The 22,046-nt window shown below is 47.2% G+C and overlaps 1 protein-coding gene and 1 long non-coding RNA gene across 19 annotated transcripts; one reads left to right on the forward strand and one right to left on the reverse strand.

Annotated features, from left to right (window-relative positions):
* Positions 1–4,159: 4,159 nt before the first annotated feature.
* LOC136471991 (polyphenol oxidase I, chloroplastic-like) lies at positions 4,160–6,584 on the reverse strand. The gene is made up of 2 exons (XM_066469735.1): positions 5,619–6,584; positions 4,160–5,508 (listed from the first exon to the last, which is right to left on the reverse strand). Exons 1-2 carry the CDS (start codon positions 6,534–6,536, stop codon positions 4,564–4,566), a joined length of 1,863 nt encoding a protein of 620 aa, XP_066325832.1. The 5' UTR covers positions 6,537–6,584; the 3' UTR covers positions 4,160–4,563.
* An 8,041-nt stretch (positions 6,585–14,625) lies between these two features.
* On the forward strand, positions 14,626–21,512 carry LOC136476366 (uncharacterized). 18 transcript variants are annotated; one of them, XR_010763544.1, is made up of 5 exons: positions 14,626–16,292; positions 16,374–19,510; positions 20,571–20,671; positions 20,771–20,890; positions 21,250–21,512. It is a non-coding gene; the product is annotated as an uncharacterized lncRNA (long non-coding RNA). The 18 variants fall into 18 exon arrangements; XR_010763548.1 differs by having other exon boundaries at positions 14,627–15,954; positions 16,034–16,120; positions 16,195–16,292; positions 20,571–21,512; XR_010763551.1 differs by having other exon boundaries at positions 14,630–16,292; positions 16,374–17,857.
* The last annotated feature ends 534 nt before the right edge of the window (positions 21,513–22,046 follow it).

Genomic DNA, 22,046 nt, shown 5'->3' on the forward strand with positions numbered 1-22,046 from the left:
AGCCTTCATTGATATCAATTTTGTGCTCAGCCAACTCTCTTGGGACACCTGGCATGTTGGTCGGCTTCCAAGCGAAGATATCTTTGTTGTCCCGAAGAAAGTTGGTGAGCGTGAGTTCCTATTTTGCCGAGAGGTGGGCGCTGATGGTTGCCGCTTCGGAGGGATCACCGGTGCCCAAGTCGATTTGCTTGACATCAGCTTCTTTTGATGGTGCGAGGATGCTGGGTTTTTTAGCCGGTATCTCTAGCTCTTCTGGGCTCATTTCTGCTACGACAGTGGCTATTTCTTTTCTTCCATCGGCGGCTTGTGCTTTTGCTGCAATTTGGATTGCCTGAACATCACAGTCAAAAGCGCGCTTCAAATCACTTCGAAGAGAAAGGACACCATTAGGCCCTGGCATCTTAAGCAACAGGTACGGATAATGTGGTACTGCCATGAATTTTGCTAGTGCTGGGCGCCCGAGGATTGCGTAATATGATGAATCAAAGTCTGCAACTTCAAACTTAATGAACTCTATACGATAGTTTGAGGGAGTCCCAAAAGTAACTGGTACAGTGATTTGTCCAAGTGGCATTGCTGTCTTGCCGGGTACTATGCCATAAAAGATGTGCTTGTTGGTGTAATCATACCGGTGAGTTATAGTCCCATCTTCCTTAGAGTTTCTAAAAAATGATGTTAAGTCCGGCTCCCCCGTCGATTAGTACTTTTGTGATAGTCATACCGGCAATAGTTGGATCTAGAACCAGTGGGTAATGGCCTGCGTTTCCTATGCTAGTCCATTGGTCTTCTCTTGAAAATTGGATTAGATACTGTGACCAGTTGAGATATCTTCGAGTTGCCGGTTTTGCTGCCATGATGGTTCGTAGCGCTAGCTTTTCTTGATGTTTGCTTCTAGAATCTGGAACCCTGGCGAAGATCACTGCTACTATCCCCCTAGATTTTTGGAATCCCTTGTCTTCGAGGTTGTCTTCTTCTTTTTTCTAATTGTCTTCTTTGATGCTCCTATTACTATCTTTTCTTGTGTATCAATCTTTGAAGGTGTAGCAATCTCCGATGGTGTGATTTCCTTTAGGGTGCAAGATGCAACGCATATTTTCAATGTCGTCATACCTTCTGGGCTTGAAAAACTTCTTGATTTATCAGTCACCGCTATGGTGTTGTCTGGTTCACGTTTTCTTTCCTGATATCTGTTGTTTCGATGATTTTGCTTGTCCGGGTTTTCTCGGTTGTTTCTATTTAGGAACCTTTCTCGTGTCTTTTCCTCTACAGTAATCATATTTTCTACTATTCATCTGAATTCTTCATTGTTTCTTGGGTTTTCTTTGCAGAATTCTTGAAATTGCCACCTAGCCATGATTCCGTGAGAGAAAGCTTCGATTACTTCTCGTTCGGTGATGTCATGTACTTGAGCTCGTAGTTCACCAAATCATCGATAGTAATTTCTAAGACTTTCACCTCCTTTCTACTTGAGTCCTTTTAACTCTGCGTGGGTGATTGGGTGTGTAATGATACCCGTGAAATTTTCAGAGAAAGCTCTTTGCAAGTCCTCCCAATTTCTGATTGATCCTGGATTCAATTTATCAAACCATTGAAGGGGCATCGTTTCTAGGGCCATGGGAAAGAACAAGGTCTTGATATCATCGTCTCCTCCGGCCAATTCAATTGATTGTGAGTAAATCCTGAGCCACTGCCTTGGTTCTGTCTTGCCATCATACTTGGAGTGGTTGGATGGCTTGAACTTGTGAGGCAGTCGTATTGAAGCAAGTATGTTTGCAAAACAGGGGAATCTATCATGCGTTATGGCTTCTGTGTATTCTGATTTAGCACCCCCTTCTTGCCAACTGTTGTCTTGGTGAGAGTAATTTCATGTGGCTGTCCGAGTAGGTGCTTTGCTTCTGACCTTTCTTAGTTGTTCGACTCGGTCGTTTTGACTATGGTTTCTTCTACTTTCTCTGTTGTGACTTCCACTTGGTCCAAGTCTCTCAAAAGCGGATTTCCTTTGATTTTGATCTTCCTGCTCATGAGATGTTGACCTGGCAGGTAGTCTTGAGCGGGTCCTTCCGTTGTGCGTCCTTAGGACTGTTGATCGGAGAAAGTTCCGGAGCTATTCTTATTTTTCACTGGGATGTGAAGTCGCCCTGACTTCTTCTAGTGCTTCTCGGACCTTATCGTAGGGTGTATTCATCGCTCATCCTTCTTCAACCTCTCGCTCTAATTTTCTTCTATTGTACTCGGCTAGATCTGACTTAAATCTGATCCAAGCTTCCTTGTGCTGCCTAGCACGGCGTTGACATCCTTGTTTCAATTTGTTCTTTCTCTCTCTGGCTTGCCTCTGACTCTTGGTCTCACCATCGTGCCCCTGGGTAAAGGGTGATATGTTGGACTCAGATTCATCCGATGACCTAATGTCAGGCGTTTCTAGGGGGACCAATGGTGATCGAGGATGGCGAACCATGAATACTTCCCATGCGTAAATTGCTCCGCTATCGGCGTCGGTTTCCACACTGTCGGAGTAGTTGATAACTTTAGTAGAGGCTTCAAGGTCACAGATTGAGTCTCCTTCTTGGTAGGGTAGTATTGTTGTTGTCGTATTGTCGACTAGTTGGGTGCCGCTATCCTCAGGAACGAAACCTGGCCAGTGGACGATGCAGTCTTGAGATGTAATAGTTAACACGAGACCTTCCTGGGCTCCTTTCAGTGGCATTCTAAGCACCGGATCGAGGAATCCTTCGGGCCGTGTTTGATAAGACGTTGCCATGTTGTGGTGTCCGAACGAAAAAGGACCCGACTTCTTAAAAAGACTCTAAGTGTACTCCGAGTTGAATTCTTGATAGGCCAAGGCCGCGTTCTTAAGCCCCATCAGAAAAGAACTCGGTTTCTCGGAAGAACTCGGGTAAGACTCCATTTCAGATGCGGAACCTGAGTTTGAGTCAGATGCGTAAAGTCGCAAAATCTGAGTTGGATCGGACATCGCGAGCTGCGCGAATCTTCCAGCAAGTTGATCTGTCGTCGTCGCCGAAATAGAATGGTCTTCATGGTGATCCGAATTTTCGAGGAGACGGCTTTGGAGCTTGCCATTGTCACCTGCCTCGCAGATCCATGAACCGAAGATGAAGGTTGATCCCGTCGAGAAGATCATGTTGTCGAGGTCCGTCGAGCCCTCGGATGCAAAGTCGCTAAAATCCCCTACCTGGCGCGCCAGCTGTCGATGTTTCACCACCGATAGCCTGCCACAAGGGTACCCGGGGCAGTATGTTCGGGCTTCAGCGTATGCGGAACTCGACGGTTAACGCAAGAGACAATCGATTTATCCTAGTTCGGACCCTCGATCTTTGATCGAGTAATAGCCCTACGTCCAGTCGGCGTTAGCCTTTGCGTTGGATTGATTGTGAAGTGTTCTGTTGTAAAAGTCGTGTCTCTAGGAACCCTGCCCCCCCTTATATAGTCAGGGGGTCAGAATCCTAGTCGGTTTACAATGAGAGTTCCTAGTAGTATTATAGAATAATACTACTACTAAGATTACAAGGGAAGAATCCTAATTGGACTAGATCTTCTCTCTTCCTTACTGGGTATCCCATGGGTCCCGCACCGACAGATGGTAGTGTTTGCTTTACCATCAAACACTCACCTCAACTATACAAAATTTGTTCCTCACTGAGATATATAAGGACTGAACTGACTACAAGTTGTAAATTGAGATATAAAAGGATTGAAATGGCTACAAAGTTATATGTCCTAGCAGAATATATTTTTTTTACTAATTTGCTTCCCTACTTCTTCATTTTGCATACCTCTCACTATCTAACTACTCCCCGAAAGTGACCGTCCCATGGGTGACATGATATGTCTAGCTTGTTGATTCCAAAGAGATTAGGATAGAAGGTATAGAGACCCTCGGTTAGCTAGACAATCTAAGCCACAAAGAACATTTTACAGAATAAGAAAATGCATAATGTTTAAGTTGTAATTTTTTTCATGATACTTTCAAGGATGAATGCACTATTCAAATATACACACTAGCTTGGAGGGGGCGCGATAATCATGATCAATTGAGTTGAACTTTCAGATATCACCCTTGCATAAATGATAGTTATCCTTTAGCAACGCATGAGCATAGATTACCATGTTGATTTCCATCAAATAGTAGTAGAGAATCCGATTCTGTTAATGTTGTTTAGTCCGAAAATTTTCTTTAACAACAAGTTTCTTCTACAACAGACTTCTAATTACACGCAAACAAGAACTCAGCGTCTCGATTTTGGCTTAACAACAATATTCGTCCAAAACCAAATAATATCTAGTGAAAATTATATTTCGCTAACGTTACTATGCACAGGCACTCACCTAAGCTAGTAGATATAGAAGATAAACGGATATAGAGAAATCGACCATGGGCTCGCTCCTTCCTAAATAAAAAGCACAATGCAATCAGCCGGTACACCCTACCGGTAACGGCATAGTGTCCCAATCTGTCTCAGTTTAGCATGAAACGATGGTCCATGAATGACCACAGAATCGAGTACATACGTACGGTGCTTGACCGCTAGCAGCAGCAGCTAGCTACTAGTTTCGATTCTTGATGGTGGGGCGAACGTTGATCGTCACCTTGGCAGCTGTGCGCGGCACGATTACGACGTCGACGGTGCTATCGTCCTCAGCGTCGAGGTCGTACAGCACGTCGGTGATGCAGAGGGAGACCTTCCCCTTCCGCGTCCCGCCGGCGCCGGAGCCCGGCACGACGGCGAAGCTCCCGGCGTACTCCTTGTACTGCGGTCCCACCTGCAACGCCTTGTCCGCGGGGACGTTGATGGCCACGTCGAACTTGTTGTTCGCCTGCGGGTCGAACTCGACGCCGTCGATCACCAGCAGCTGCTCCTTCCCCGCCTCCCTGACCGGCACAGCCACGGCCGGCACCTCCACGACCTGGCCCTTGGTCAGGGCGAGCGGGAACACCGGCGCCGCCGCCGACGACCTCGCCGGCGCGCCGCTGTCCTTGCCGTGGGGCACCAGCGTCGTGATCTTGGGCCGCAGCCACGGCAGGTCCCTGTCGGCCTCGACGTCGTACGCGTAGCCGAGGTCGCGCGTGTCCAGGACGTCGCGGAACTTGATGCGCACCTTCCGCGGCCTCTTGACGCCGTCGTAGAAGACGAAGCTGGCGTCGAGCCAGTCCGTGTCCGTGATGCCCTGCCCGCCGCCGAGTCTGGTGGACCAGAGGTGCCACATGCGGTCCACGTTGGCGTGGTGCGAGTAGAAGAGCGGGTCCCGCCCCGCCGACCCCAGGAACCCCATGTCGTTGTTGCAGCTGTACGCGCCCGGCTTGCTGTGGTTCTGGACGCCGCCGGAAGCTTCGCTACAAGTCGCCGTCGCCGGCGTCGGGCCCGCCTTGCCGACCCAGACGTGCACGGCGGTGTGCGCCATCCGCTCCAGCGAGCCCATGCTGCTCGTGCTTGACCCGAGGTCGGTGCAGTACTTCTCGCCCAGGAACGACTCCGCGCCCTTACGTACTTGCTGCCAGCAGTTCCGTCAAAATGAAGCCAAAGGTGGTCAATTTGCTCACGTGCTGTACACGGCGGAGTATGTATATATGTATGTATATATGTATATATATATATACACACCTGGTTGTATACGGTGCTCAGGTTCTTGTTAACAAGTTTCTTGTATTTTTCGTCCTTTGGGCCCTTGAAAGGGATGGGCTCCGCATCCCGGTCGTTGAGGTAGTCTAGGTCGATCAGCGCGTCGAGGTTCGCCGGGTTCCGGTTGGCGTCGTACAGCGGGTTGCTGGCTGTGGAGCCCTCGCTGAAGAGAGGCGGCACCACCATGCCGGCGGGGGCGTCCCAGTTCCAGAACGGCAGCGCGAAGGTATCGTCGCCGATGAGCTGCCCGAGTGCGCGCTCGTAGAAGTAGATGTACATGCGGTGCCACGGCGCGAAGATCCACGAGAAGTGCACGTCGAACGTCGGGTCGTCCTTCGCCGCCGCCGCCGAGCGGGACGACGACCGGTGGTAGCTGTAGTAGCTGTCGCAGTAGGCCTGGTGGATGGCCGCCTGCGCCGCGAAGCTCAGCGGGTTCGACTCCGGCAGCGCCTTCATCTTCTCGACGGCCTCCTTGTACTTCTCCTGGTATTCCCGGCTCAGGAGATGCACCGGCTGCCGGACGCGCGTCACCTTCGCCTCCGGCGTGAAGTCCACCACGGGGGCCGTCGCCGACACCAGGGGGCACGGCAACACCCCTTCCGTGTCCGTGCACTGGACGGTGTTCTCGTTCACCTTGTCGGCCCTGGTGCACTCGGCATCCGCGAGGCCCGGGTACCAGGCGAGCCCGGCGGCGACACCGGACAGGCCGTTGAGCATCACGTCACGCCGGGGCAGCCAGAGGAGGCCATCATTGTCGCCCCGGCCGCCGCCGGTGGCCCTGCACGACACCGTGTGGCGTCGGAACCTGGCGGCGGCGGTCTTCTTCTTGGACGGGCATGCAGAGGGCGCCGAGACGAGGGTGCTGGAGGTGGTGCAGGCGCTCGCCATGGAGCCGTTCATGTCTACGCGAGACTACGAGATAGCAGTGGTCTGGATTTGGACGTTGCCGCACACATCCATCCATGCCCAAGGCCAGTATATATAGTGCAAGTCACTACCGGAGACGGCTTCTTTGCCGAGTGTCCCAGACTTTACCAAGTGCTTTTTATCGAGCGCTCGGCAAAGAGGCTATTTGTCGAGTGTCAGAGAGAAAGCACTCGGCAAACAACTGGCACTCGGCAAAGAGGTAGTTTGCCGAGTGCCGAGCACTCGGTAAACAATAACACTCGGTAAACAATAACACTCGGCAACGATCAGGTTTGCGAGTGTCGGGCACTCGGCAAATCAGAACACTCGGCAAAGGGCCGGGTAAACAATAACACTCGGCAACGATCAGGTTTGCGAGTGTCGGGCACTCGGCAAATCAGAACACTCGGCAAAGGGCCGCCACCGTTAATGGCTGGCAGCCGCCGTTAACCCTTTACCGAGTGTCTTCTCCTGACACTCGGCAAAGCGCTGATTTGCCGAGTGTCATTTTTTTGACACTCGGCAAACCATTTTTCTCACTTTTGACCTCCAAACTTTTTCTGCAGTCCTCATACAATACCTGGTACTCCATGTTCCAATGTGGCATATTTCTCGGACTTTTTCTATATTTTTTTAATTTATTTCATTTCATTGAATTTTCTTGAATAATTCAAATTATAATAGCTAGTCATTCGAATAATGAAAAAAATGAATAAAAAAATAATATTCATGTTATTTAGTATAATGTGAGGCCATATCTAGGAATAGACCACCAATTTCTAACATCTTGTTCACGAAATATGACCACGAACTTGCGGTCAAGTTGTTTTTAAATTCTATAAAAAGCAAACGAACACCGAAAATCTTGAAACTTGTCGAGATGTCATGATATCATATGTGGAGGTTGTGATAAAAATTGAGAAGGTTTCACGCAAGTTGTCACGTACGATGCTTGCAAACCGAAGAATCATAAAGTTGGGACCGCCAGTCCGGGTGGCACTCGACAAAGAATTTTAAAAAGACTTATGTGGGTTTGTGAGGGCAGTCTATGTCCTAGAAAAGCTAACAGATGTAAGCGGGTCCGGCCTCATAGAGGCGGGACGTTACAGAATGGTATCAGAGCCGACTCTCGCGGTTTCATAGACGCGTGTGTCGTAGTTGCGCAAGCATGGTGCGCATGACTAGAGTGGTCACACAGCATGGCACATGCGCTGGCACTGGACACACGGATGTGGCCAAGAGGGGACGTTCCTGGCTTGGGATTGACCGACGAGGACGTCGGTCTCTTAAGGGGGTGATGATGTAACATCCCGGCCCAAGGCTTAACAGGATTAATATGATACTCATACCAACAAGTTGCAACTTCTTTTCCGGAGGCCCATCTCTAAAGAACTCTGAGGTTAAGCATGCTTAGCCTAGAGCAATTTCAAGATGGGTGACCGATCGGGAAATCTTTCCCGGGTGCACACGAGTGAGGACAAAGTACGCAGAAAAGACTTGTGTGGGTCTATGAGGGCAGTCTATGTCCTAGAAAAGTTGTTAGATGTAAGCGGGCCCGATCTCATAGAGGCAGGGACGTTACAAGGAGCACTTCCCTGGCCTGGTTTAGTACACCGGAGTGACAGGGCCGGCCTACTCGTTTGACCACTACGCCGCCGCCCCTGATGCTGTAGATCAGGACCAGCAGGGTATTCAACAACAAGGTGGAGTGGGTGAAGCAAGAGCTGCTGTGGGTAAGTCTTCCTCGTACTACATTGCTCAATACATCGTATTCATTGGACATTCTTAAAATAATAAATGGATACATCGTGTTTGTATGCAGGAGTTCTTTAGATGCCAGAACAGACATGAGGCCAGGGCAGATGTGGTGGCTACCAAATGCTGCAAAAAACTGGCCGTGGACATGCATTATGAGGCGCGCATCTAGACCGTCATAACTTACCATAGGACCGTCCTTGGAACAAAGGTCATCAAAAGGGACGCAAGAACCTTGACGCTAACACGGGACCAGTACCTACAGGTAAACACAGAACATTAATACTGATTCCTTTTGAGATTAAGTAGGATTAATTTCATCTTCTGATATGTCATGTACTTGATGGCCTGTAGATGATTCCTTATTGGTGCGCCGCGCATCCCCAGTGCTGGGTACAGATGGTGGACAAGTGGTGCTCACGCGAGTGGGAGGAGACGCACAACTTGTGTCGGGAGCGGTGTTTGATGATGCCAGGTGTAGTACACCATCAAGGCAGCTGCAGCCTCAGTGGATACGCAGAAACATGCGTACGCGAATTCATTTATTTATTCTAACGCTCAATTCTACATGATTTCTAATCATCTTGCTGTTTTTCTTGCAGTCGGCGTCACATGGTGGCCAGCCTTGCTCCATCTTGAAGGCATTTGCTATGGCCCACAAGGGCAAGGTGACGTCCGACGTCGACTGCAACCCGGAGGATGGGCCCGAGGCGTACAGCAATGCGACCGTCCACAACCGCCTCAGTGAGTACACATCGATGGCAAGGGAGGTCCATGGGCCAGAGTATGATCCGAGCACTGAGGACCTTGATGGAGAAGCCGTCATGAGGGTGGGAGGAGGCAAGAAGCATGGGCGGTACTGGATTGGCGACGGTGCAATCGACTCGGCCGCTACTCCCAGTCTCTCCGAGATTCGAGCAAGAAGCACGAGCACGAGCCCGGCCATACGACCTCGGTAGGACACTTCACACCACCAGGTGGAGGCACTCGAGGTTATTCCTGGTTTATTCGTCGTTCATTAGGTTTTTTCATACCTTTCTTTTGTATTATTGTAACATTGAGGTGAATATATTGTAGTCCCAGCTGGAACAAGAGAGGAGGATACTGAGAGCAGATGCAGGCGAAGATGGAGAGGGTGGAGGCTGAGTGGGAGGCCGAGCAGTGGAGGATGGTGGACATTCTTCAGTACATGCAAAGTCTTAGCGCCGCTACGGGTGTAGTTCCACCACCTTCGCTATTCGCTCCACCTACACCTCCACCTCCTCACTATTCTACTCCTGTGAGTATAAATGTTTTAGTTTGTATGTTCATGCTTACGGTCAAACCTAGTGGAGTATGAAAGTTTTATTCATGTATGGTATATATTTATCTTGTCTCACACATGCAATCTCTTCACCTTTGTGCAGAATCAATCGGCGGCATCGAACGATCCTCATGCTTCAGCGAATCCTTCACCAAATCAGTCTCATTGGCCATCTTGGTGATGATACTTGTGGTTGTTAATGATACTTCTATTTGCAATTGTGGTTGTAGATGATGGAGCACTTGGATTACTTGTGAACTTATTTGTGATATATTGTGAGATATGTGACGTTTGTGATATATATGTGACGTTTGTGATATATATGTGGTGTTGATGATATATATGTGTTGTTGATGATATATATGTGATGTTGGTGATGTTTGTTAATATATCTTCTGTTTGTTTGGATGGGATATAAAAAACAAATAAAAAGGCTGTTTTCAGTCACTTTGCCGAGTGCAATGGCCATGACACTCGGCAAACATCACTACCTGAGAACATGCTTTGCCGAGTGCAAAGGCCATTGCACTCGGCAAACATCACAGATTAGCCGAGTGCCACGGGCAAGGCACTCGGCAAAGGTCGCCTGTTTGCCGAGTGTCTTGCCGATGGCACTCGGCACAGTGCCACCTTTGCCGAGTGTTTGATTCAACGACGCTCGAAAAAGCGGCGACCTTTGCCGAGTGCTTGACCTTGACACTCAGCAAAGCCGCCGTCACGGTGATGCTCGCCGTCACGGCGACTTTTCTTTGCCGAGTGTCAAATTAGCACTCGGCAAAGGCTTTACCGAGTGCCCGATAAAGTGCACTCGGCAAAGAGGTCTTTGCTGATAAACTGTTTACCGAGCGCCCTTTGCCGAGTGCCTGAGGCACTCGGCAAAGAAGCTAAATCCGGTAGTGAGTGTGGACTACGTGGGCATGCATACCCCTGCATCTCCACCATCTCGGTTCTTTACACTGGTTATCTAGCAATTTGCATCTGCGGGTGCAACCCTAATGATGTCATGGATTGATATAGATATGCACAAAATCATGCTTCACAAGCCAAACTAGTTGTGTGGATGCATTACATCCTCACCCACATATTACCCAATGGTAAAAGGTAAAACGCTTAGTATGTCCATGGTGAATGTCATGAAAAAACCCTGTTGGGCCTCCTCTCCTGCAAGCATATCCTCCAAGGTTCAGTGTAACAAAGTTTAGTTCTTGACAACCCCTTGGGCTAAATGGGTCATAGTAGCTTGGAAAATTGGCCTAACAAGATTTTGAGACCTGTTGAGGCTCTCTTCTATGTACAATCTATTTTGTGCTCTTACAACATCTCTAGCAACCCTCAAATCAGGGTCCCTACTTTTGTCTAAGGGCTCCCCTACTTTTGATGGCCCTAATTTTTTACATCTGCACATCAGTAGAAGCCTTCAAATCCATTCCAATAGACACTGACATTTAGGACCCAATCGCCATTACTTGTTCTTCTACTTTCATGTTCATCCCTTTGCTCTTATCGACTGAGCTAGACATGGACCGAGAGGAGGACGAGGATCCACTGAGGGAAGCTCGGGCGGGAGTTGTCCCGCAACGAGGACGAGGATCCACCGAGGGTAGCTTGGACGGGAGTTGTCTCGCGATAGAGGATAGCCTGATGTCCCCGCGCCGAGAAGGACGAGGATGAGTCCAGCTCATAAGGGCCCGAACAGGGGAGGAGGATGAGTATTTGCCATGCCTTGTCGGGGAAGGGGAGGGTAGCCCAAATGGTGAAGAGGAGGTCGTGGATCCACGTCGGGGAGGGGATATAGGAGGCTGCCGGACAGAGAACTCGCGCCGGTGAGCCGTGCAGAGCAGAGCAGCGACCCAACTATAGTAGAGGGAGGGGATGGCGGTGAGGGGCTTGATCCATGGGGAAAGAAGTCAAAGGCTATGCAAATCGACTGCGGAGGAGGCGGGGGAGGTCTGTTGGGGCGTCTTTGGGGGGGGGGAAGGGCGGCGCCAAACTTGGAGATGGACGAACAACAGCAGCGGCGCGCGGCATATTTCAGGCACCGGAACGGAGAAAAAGTGCGCACGTGGGGTGGAAACGTGTCAACTACCACATGGGGGCCGGGGGAGACGCCCACAGGATTGAGGGTCGTGGAGGCAGATTTGAGGGCCTGCTCATTTTGATGACTCAAATAGGAGCCCTGTTGGACATGTGTTTTTAACATGAACCCTTAAACTTTAGTCTAGGAGCATGTTTGATGGTCCTGCTGGAGTTGCTCTTAGCCATCAAGCAGACCTTACGAAAGATAACTATTTTGTGTCATATTTCTAATAATTAATTAATATACATAGAACACAAGACACATATATACTCGGCATCCTGGTTAATGTAAGATACTGAGTGGAGCATAAGGTGTGTGAATATGATCAATCTTGCCATTAAAACATATAGCAAATTCACATGCGCCTAACGAGTGGCAATATAGTTGAGCGTTGAAAATTTTGCCATGAGTCCAGATCTCCACGCACCTCCATGCATCAAGCTAGCTAGAGCCCCTTTGTGAAGCACCACACGTGGTGGCACCGATCTTAATTAAAATAAAACATTCATGCATCGTAAGCAGCAGTAGCAGGGGGTTGTACTTGTACGTGTGCAGCCAATCAGTACCCATCAACGTTGCGAATGCATGTGGATACTGCTTCCATTACTCCCTTCGAAAGAGGTTTGTTGCGGTGCAGGAGGTACCAGCTAATAACTACTCCTACGTACAGGAAAATTTGAGTTACTCTCCTTGGTTCAGTGGTAAAATTAGCATATATTGCCTCCACAGGTTGCCAGGAGGCAACTTTGTTTACGTGTATGTGGTATGGTAGAACTGTAAAATCTAGCTTTGCAACAGCCCAAGCAAAGGACGAAACATTATCCAATCCATGCTCACGCAGGCTGGACAAATCGTCGAGCGATCCGTCTTGTATGGGGAATCCTATCTTTTTTGTCGATGTCGGTTGCTCTTCCTTGCCTCACTTGCACTGTCATTTACCGTATTTCTCTTGCAGTCGAGTGTAAAAATTAACGAGTCCTTTTTTATGTAGCACAAATCGATATTGGAAATTGTGAGATTCCTAGCTGGTGATGTCAAAATGGAGGACGCGCTGAGGTGAACCGCGCGACTGTATGTATGTATTCCTGAATCCTGACTACTACTTCGTGACTCACGCGTTGCAGACTGAATCAACGATTGAACAGGTAGAAGCATGTGGCGAAACAACGACATGCCAGGAGAGGAAGAAATAGCAGACATCGCTGTTGTCTGTCTGAGACCGAAAAGTCCTTAACTTCTCGTAGCGAAAAGTAGCGAAATCAAAGGAGGAAATCAAACTGCTTCATTGTCAACCGCTCCTTCACATTTCAAGGAAGCTTTATTTCTAGACTAGAGTCAATTTATATTAATGCCAACTGTTTTTTTTCCTTACCTTCTCGGTCAAGATTCCTAGCATATTCTAGTAACCGTAGCGGCGTAACGGTCTTTACAACAACCAAAAGTTGAAAGCCAAATCGCATTCCTAATCAAACCATGCTTCCGTGCTATGCTATGCATCTTCGTTTTTGCTCCTCCCTTTCCCGAGCGAAAGCAGAAGTGTGGACTCGACCGACGCACGAGGGGGCGCAAGCACCACTGTAAAACAGCCTCAGCAAGACACAACTGCCGGGGCTTATTCGTCCGCTACTATTACTACTGCTTGCTTCCAGTTATGCATCTAGGGTCTGATTGGTTTGGCGGAGCTAGGATAGGTTTGTTGTGTGCAATATCAGTTTGTTTGATTGATCGGTAGTGCTAGCGCCCGGAGGTCTGCACGGATGCCCGCGTGCTGCACTCCGTTTTGCGTTCAACGTGGGGCCCGCGCCGTCCGAGTGACAAGAGGGGAAGTGCGCGCGGCGTCGTATGGATGCACTACCGGCGCCGGGAGAGACGATGCAGCAAAAGGTGGGGAAAAGAGATGCAACACCCGATTTACTTTTGAAACATCCAAATACAACAATTGCAACATACGTCTGAAGACAGTTGAAACACTTGAAACATGCTTCTGAAACACTTGAAAAAAACACCTGAAAACACTTAGAAAATCATTGAAACCATATGCATACAACATCTAAATAAAACTCATGCAATGTTTGTGTGAAATATATGCAACATCCAGATAAACACACTTGCAACGTACGTCTGGAAAACACAGATGAAAAATACCTCAGAAACATCTGAAACACTCGAAACATATGCTTGCAACATGTCTCTGAAACAATTGCAACATCCCCCGATCTACTTTTGCAACGTCTATATGAAACACTTGAAACATATATATGCAACATTGGGGAGCGGAAGGCTAGGCCGGTCGATTCCGGGCGCCTAGGTGGGAGGGAGCTCGGTCGCCAGGGTGAGAGAGGGCGCCTCCTGGGATGGGGAGGGCGCAGCGCAAGGGTGGAGCAGAGTCGCCCACTCCTTGCAACATCGCCGCACCACCGCCATGGATCTCACCAGGGTAGGGGAGAGGGCTACCGGATCCACGGCGCACGAGCATGGAAGGGAGGAGGAAATGAGGGACTAGCTGCGAGAGTGAGCAGAACGAGCTGTCCGTCCGTTCGGGATGTCTTAATCGGAGCATTATTACCTGTATAAGTACATGTACGGGAACATCTGTTATTTGCTTGTCTCTGCTTTCTGGCTTGTAGCTGCATCTGTTTAACTGTTCCTCGCGGCCTGGCTCGACAGGCCTTGCTGCATGCGAGTATGCAATAGGCCCGGCTCTGGCGCGTGTGCAGCGAACCAATCTCACAGGCCTGTGATGGTTGGAATAGGCCAACCAATTACGCCTGCAGGCTTGTTTGCTTTGCTGAAATTTAACTTATGTTGTTGTTTATCCTGAAATATTATGAGAAACAAATATTGTTCATTTGTTGAAAATACTATTGAAGTCTCTTGCAACTAAAAAACAAAGTGTTACACTTTTTGTGCGACAAAATTTCGCCTCACCTTCGTCTTGCCGGCCTGTGCGATCCCACGCCACCCCCGCTCCCCGACCCTTTCCTTGGAAATCCGCCTCCAATCACGCTCGACATACCGTGGCCTCCAATCACGCTCTCGGTCCCTCTCTCGCCCACGTTGTCGTCTCCTCTCCGTGCGCCATCGACCTCGCCGTTCCCCTCTTGTCGTTTGTCGGATTGAGGTTGCCGCGACAAACTCTGCCTCCTCTTCCTCCCTGTCGTGCCGTCACCGCCGCCGACGGAGCTCGACCTCGCTATTCGCGCTCTCCATCGCCGCCGCCTCCCATTCACCACCACTGCCCGCTTCTTCCCCAACGGCGACTCATCACGCTCGTCGTCTCACTGTCGCGTCACGCTTCGCCGTCGTCTCGCTACTCCTTAGCACAGCAGCAGCCGGAGTGTCGGATCCGGTGCCGCGTCGCGCGAGCCGACCGGAAGCCTGTTCCCCGTCGCACCGGAGCTTGGATCCGGCGAATCGAGCGGCGTGGCCAGGCGCGCGCATTCGGTCGCTGGGGCCTCGCTGCGCCGTCGCCTCGCCGTCGTCACCGGCCGCTCGAGCTTCCCGCGCTTCCGCCCCCTAGCGGTTCCCCAAGTCACTACCTGCTCGCGTTTCCCCAAGCCAGCGGTCAAAGGTCGCAGCAGTCGATTCACCGCCCTCACCGGATCTCGTCCATGACGCCAGTGAAGCCCTCCGACAGCCTGCCTGCCCCTTCACCGCGCCACCCCTGCTGCCGCACGAAGGGGACGGAGCCACGCCGCCACGTTGGGTGCCGCCGTGCGCCCTCCGTCTTCACCGTCGCTGCCCTTGTCGACCTGGGAGACGACGCTGGTGGAGGTTCCTATGCTGTTAACTTCCGACCAGAATCAGATCGGCGGCACCATGTCCATGGATCCACCCTCATCTCCGTCTCTCGGACAGCTGGAGGCCGCGGTCGGTGCGGGGGATGACCGGATGAGGAGGACGACATGGTGACAGTGTTCTCCGTGTCCGGGATGACCTGCGCAGCGTGTGCGCAGTTGGTGGACAAGACCGTGAAGCGGCTCCCGGCCATCCACGCGGCCGCCGTCGACGTCCTCTAGGGCCGCGCGCAGGAATGGTTTAAAGTTCCATGTTTTTTTGTTTCTAATTTAGTTCCAATCAACTACTTTGTAGCGTTGCAGCACTTAAATACCTTTTTCTTTGTACAGGAAATTCTTCCTGGCTCTCCATGGTTCACTCAAGATTGGGATTGCAGGGGTTTATCGCGAGCTGCATCCAGTCCACGGAATCAGATATTGGGCTCGCAGGGATTTGTTGGGCTTACCTCTGTTTAAATGATTCAGCTGTGGATGGTTCAGGTATAGTCTGCAGTTCTCATATTCTAGATTCTTCAAAACTTTCTTCATCCAATTTAGTTAATTGACTTCATTGAATTAGTTCCTGCCATTTTCTAACGAGGTCGATCAAAGGAATATGATTCATGTGTACAAGCTGCTGCCACAAGGACCAAAAAAAAGATCTTTGGTAGTATAAAGTGAGACTTTTTTGCCATTGTTTTCTTCATCTGCTCCATAATATTGGTTTTCACTTTGATGCAGGCAAAACATGTTTCAGTGAATATGTTGCTTTAAAGTTAAAGATGCACATGTATCTCAGTTACATTGCTCATCTTCATTAACTATTGGCAAGATCATTGGTACCATGTAACCTGAATTTTATCCATTCTTAAACAAAGTAAATTTATCATAGTGCTAAGGCTTTTCCTTTCTTTTCATAGGTATCCTTATTGAGGTTTTGATTTGGACCTACGGCAAAATGTCATCAACCAGCTACGTCGCAACATGCCAAGCTGTTGTTCAGTTCACGTTATTACTGTTGGGGTTCTTCAGTGTATCCTAGATAATTCTGTTGGTGCTCCTCATGGTCTTGTGTTTACCAAAAAAAGGACGCGTACTGATATCATCTAGCATGCCTTTTTAGCTTGTGCCAACCAAATACTGGCAGTAGCAGTAAAAATATAAGCCAGTGTCCATATGGCTAAGAAATGCAGTACCAAAAGTACTTATACGGGTTGTCTTAGATTGTGTTGACAATTATGAGAAGCTCTTCCTTTTTTATGATACTGACACTTTTCTTTTGGTTTTCAGCTTATAGTTGGTAACAATCATATATACTTTTCTGCGTGTTATAATCTTTTTCTTTATGTGCTCCTAGGCCTAGCTGGTTTACATTAGAAGCTAGGTCCTGTAAGCTATTTGTGAAATTGTAAGTAGCATTATGTGCAAAATGTGCGTGCCTCACCATCTGTCTTTGTTGATTTTGCAGGAATTATTCGGAAGACAAGGACAGTCATGGAGTGTTTGCACTGGTTTGTAGGGACTGCATAGATAAATCAATGCGTCTTGTGCCAGTGCTATGAAAACAACTTTGACAAAACACAATTAGCTAAGTACTTCAAATTTGATAGAATTAACTTTGGACTTAATGTGGCTCGTAGCGTTAGCACGGGCAAATATACTAGGGAATTATTTAGCTGCAAGCCTTTTGGTAACTTCCTAGCTTCTACAGGATCTTATGTCTCTTTTAGTAAATTATTTTCGTAGTAAGGTTTCTTTTGATATATTTAATTATTTCTAAGCCATGTACCAGAGTGACAATCTTTGTTTTAATCCACATGTTAGAATATTTACTTGATTCCTGGACGCAATATCATATTTGCCTTACACCAATAAATTTTGCTTAAGCTTACTTACAAGCTGATTTAACTATTCTAGTAGGAATTGTTTTTATTAACTTACAAGCGTGATTTTCTGAAACTGTCGCAAGCGTTGCTCGGAAGAATTTCCCCATGCTTTAATTTCACTGCCTGCACAAATTTTCTTGACAGTGAAACTTTTTCAGCTCACAATTATTCTCCCAGTTACATTACCATCTTAGGTGGCCAGCTAATTCCTGCTCGTCTTGCTTCAAGAGTACGTGTACAACAGGCTTCAGTTCATGTGACCTTGTTACTGCACTACAATGCATGCATGCCCCCATCCGTACCACCTGCAAGAAGTGCAAGTGATCACTTGCTGCTACGCGTTTCTGAATTGTTTCACCGTGTGCCTGCAGCTCAGCTGGTACTTCACGTTTGTGCAGGGGGCTCGTGAAGCAGATGGTGAACCCGGCTCTCAGCCATGCTCATGGGCTCCAATGGCCACCAAGGCCTCACTCACCTTCCTCAATTGCCCTGCGCAAATTATGTTCAAGTCAACTAAGGTAAATTTGGCCCCCATCTTTTTTCACTGTTCCCCATACGCTGGAAAATATAATACTCTAAAAAATGTTGGAAGAACAATACCCAATGATTTCTTTTTCATCTGTACCTTCTATGCAGGGTCTTTTTGTTTTTGTTTTAGCAGAAATACAGTTCCTTTTTGCGAGGAAAAAGAAAAAGAAATATAGTTCTTGTGATATTACAATGAAGTCTGAAAGATTGAAACATTGAACACAGTTAGCCTAAGTAGTAGGAAAAGAATCAAATACGCCTTGCTCTTTTATTATTATATATCCTTCAAGGAATCCCTCTTTGCAATTCTTTATAGAGAAACAATCTCAAGTTCTGAACACTGCATTCCTCATCCTGATGACCAAGGATCAGATCCACTCAAAAAGTGTTGCTACTTGGTAGCTACGTAGCTTGAGTTACTGAAAAAGGAGCTGGGATACATAAAGTTGATTTGAATACAAATATTTTGGTTTATATGCATTTTGACTTGCCTTGGTGCCTCCCCTTAAACTTCGATATAAATACTTTGTCGAGTCACTATCTGTGGTGTTACTTTTTATCTGCTTGCAATTTGATAATATGCCAAATATGAAATGATTTACTACCTCTGGAATTATATCTTGAGATAATACACTCCTTTTTCATCCTCGATGTGATGTTGATTTTGGGTCCAACTCCTTGTCATCATTAGTCTGACCATTGTCAAAATTGTGGTAAATTTCCTTTTTGTTCATCTACTGCAGCCCAAAACCGACTCCTTTTAAACATGCAAAGCTAGATACTGCCAAAATTGCATATAAAAGCCTGTAGGATAACTCGTATTGGGCTAAGGTGCTTTACTCTTTGTTGACCATGTAAGCACATGCCGGGTGATTTTAGCACATGCCGGCAGTGGAGGGAATCAGAACTATTTTATTACAAAATAGTGGTATGTAAATTATTGTAATATCCATCAATGTTCAAGACATGGTCCTTTTGTATCGGTCACTGGTTGATGCTTACAAAATTTACAGGTTGATCAATTTTCTTTTGATGTATTTTGGATAGTTTGGTTGAAATAACCATATTTATTCTTCAAATTAGAGATAAAATTATCTTTCGCTCAATGTTATGCTATAACGGTATAATTGTAGAATCTTATATATTTTACTGTGAAAAATATTTGGTTATACAATATATAAGACGTGAATCTTAATGAATTTTAGCAATGCGATTGCAGTGCTGATTAGAACTTAGGCATTTCACTTTTGTTGTTTTTAATTTGATGGAGTTTTAAACCTACCTATAGTACCTGCATATTGTTGTAGTTGCTTCTTTGCACATTATAGTTTTGAAAGTAAAGCCAGAACATATACTCTGGATTTGATTCGATGCCTGTGGTTCGCTAGCCGTTGGGATCTAGGTTGATGACTTTATGTTATCTCCATTTACTCTGCGCAAAAAACCATGGAAGAACATGTCCCCACGGGACAAAGTAACGATAGGGATGGGCCACCTGGTGAGGAGGCCAACTATGACATGGAGATGTTGTTAGGACTAGAGGGTTCCGCAGATGGTGATATAGGTACAACCAATATGGAGCACAAAGAGTGCGGTGACCGGGACAATCAGGCACACTATGAGAAGAAGCTCGTGCTGGACAGGTAAAACAGGGATTTTTTTAGCTCCTTGCATTTGGAGGTTACGGTCATAAAGAATTGTATTACACAATATTGTTATCTTATTGTGCGATCCATGTGTTTTTAGTACAAAAGCTTAGCTGTTCCATAGCAACGCACGGGCACGCTACCTAGCAGTTAGTTAATTAAGAACGGGGCTGAACTCCTAATTGTGTGGCTGCGTCGGTGGGGCAAGAAGCAGTGGAGACTGCGGTGGGCCGGGCCTGAGGGTCCTGTCGAAGGCGGCAGGAGGCGGGCGGCAGCCGTGTTTGGCGAGGTCACGCGTGGCGCCAGGCTGGACCAAGGCGCTGTCGGCATCTCCCTCGTCGCCGCCGCCACTGTCGCGAGGAACGGCCGGCGGCGAGGTCCCATCGCCCACGGCAGGGCGAATGAAGCGACGCAGGAGCAGGCAAGCAGCGCCTGCCGCCTGGAAGCCCAGCGCCTATAAGCCTAGTGCTAAAGGCCTATTATAAGCCCAGCGCCTAGAAGCCCATTGCTAAAAGCCGAGAAGCCCAGCACCTAGAAGCCCGGAGGGAGGAGAATCCCTGTAATGCTCCTTTTGGTGTGTACCAAGCTAGCCCTCTTTAGTCAGTTATTAGTGGCATTATTTATTAAGAATAAAAAAGGGCTTAGAAAGAAGTGATTGCCATCTATCCAGATTGCAATATACAGTATAAGTTTTGAAAAAAAAAAGAGAGAGGAAGGCTGTATGCATTACCATTCTGAAACTAAATTTACTTTAGCTATTAAATAATGGAGAAAACAATTGTTGCTTAACCATGTCTCCTGCATGTTGTTCTTGACTTCAATTTTTTTAAAATATTTTTCAAAAAATGGGCAGCTTCACATATTGTTAATGAGCGTCTCAGACAATGTCATATATAAAAAGAGCCAAACCTACAATATGTACAACCAACGATACTTTATATGTCAGTCAATTGGTGATCGATGTTCCTCATATGTACCTACATACTGCCTAGAGATTTGCAACTGCTGAGCGCAGGAATATATGGCACAGGCATGACTCGTTGGTGACTTTGTGCAGTTCGTCGCGAGGCGTTGGCAAGTGTGCAGGGACGCGTTGGATGAGCTTGTGCATTGCATGGTGTAGGATCTTGCCTATGGCTGCAGCCTGGTGGACAAGATGTAATTATGTATATTAGGAAGTAAAACCTACTATTTTTTCCCTACATATGTAATGGCAGATTTAATGTTTTAGTGGAGATGACATTCTCTGGATCTCAGGTTGAGGATTAATTGGGACAAGGTACAGTCTGAGCTGGGAAAGCACATACAGTATTTTTCTCACCGCGCGCATGTCTATGGTACATGCATGAAAGAACCTTTGCGAACTTCTTGTCAATGGTAGAGCTTCGACTTAACAACTTAGCACTTTATTTTGGAAGCATTTTAGGTTGGCCTGCAAATATACTGTTGTGATATTTACGAGTTAAATAAGATTTTAGCTGTGTGATAGAAGTTAAAAGGTTACTGAATGAAGTGGAAAATATAAATTACAGTGGTGGTACCTGCATATCCTAAATGGTCACTCCATGGAGTGGGAAATATGTTTTCCCCTAACACAGTACTCTAATTTTGGCATGCTAGGAGCAAACCACAGATTTGACAGTTTTTTCGTGTAATCATACTCTTTTATGGAAGTTTTATTAACCAGAATATGCTTACAATGCATGATTGTCTTCTTTGCACTACATATCATGCAGGATATGTACAATGATCATCATGGTGACATACATCTCAAGGGATCTAGTTTTCTGTTTTGGAGGCCCCTTTGTACTGGGACCAAAATGGACTTAAGAGACCCTTTTGGTTTGTATTATATCATTGTCCAACATAGTAATAGTAATGGCAATGAGTAATTTTGTCAGTTTAGCTTGTAATAGTAGTCGAACGGATAATTGTTCAGATTGTATCATGGTCACTTACAAGAACTTTTGGTAAAAATGGACATGATAACCGGTTTGTCTTTGTAAAAACAGGATCAAGGGCGAAGCTACACTGTTGAAAGGGGGTGCATATGCCCCCCCCCCCCCCCCCCCCCCCCCCCACCCCAATGTAAAAATAGTTAGTTTGGTTAAAATTTTCACCATATATGCACAACACATTCTATGCACCCACAAGACACTTGCACCCCTGTTTAATTGCTCTAGCTTCACCATCGAACAGGATGGTAGTGTTTGCTTTACCATCAACACTCACCTCAACTCTGTCGAGCAATGAATAATTGCGCTCACTGAGATATACATGCCCGAACTGACTACAGAATTTATTCCTCACTGAGATATATAAGGACTGAACTGACTACAAGTTGTAAATTGAGATATAAAAGGATTGAAATGGCTACAGAGTTATATGTCCTAGCAGAATATATTTTTTTACTAATTTGCTTCCCTACTTCTTCATTTTGCATACCTCTCACTATCTAACTACTCCCCGAAAGTGACCGTCCCATGGGTGACATGATATGTCTAGCTTGTTGATTCCAATGAGATTAGGATAG

Source organism: Miscanthus floridulus, chromosome 8 (genome assembly GCF_019320115.1).
Source record: "Miscanthus floridulus cultivar M001 chromosome 8, ASM1932011v1, whole genome shotgun sequence".
Taxonomy (NCBI): Eukaryota; Viridiplantae; Streptophyta; class Magnoliopsida; order Poales; family Poaceae; genus Miscanthus; species Miscanthus floridulus.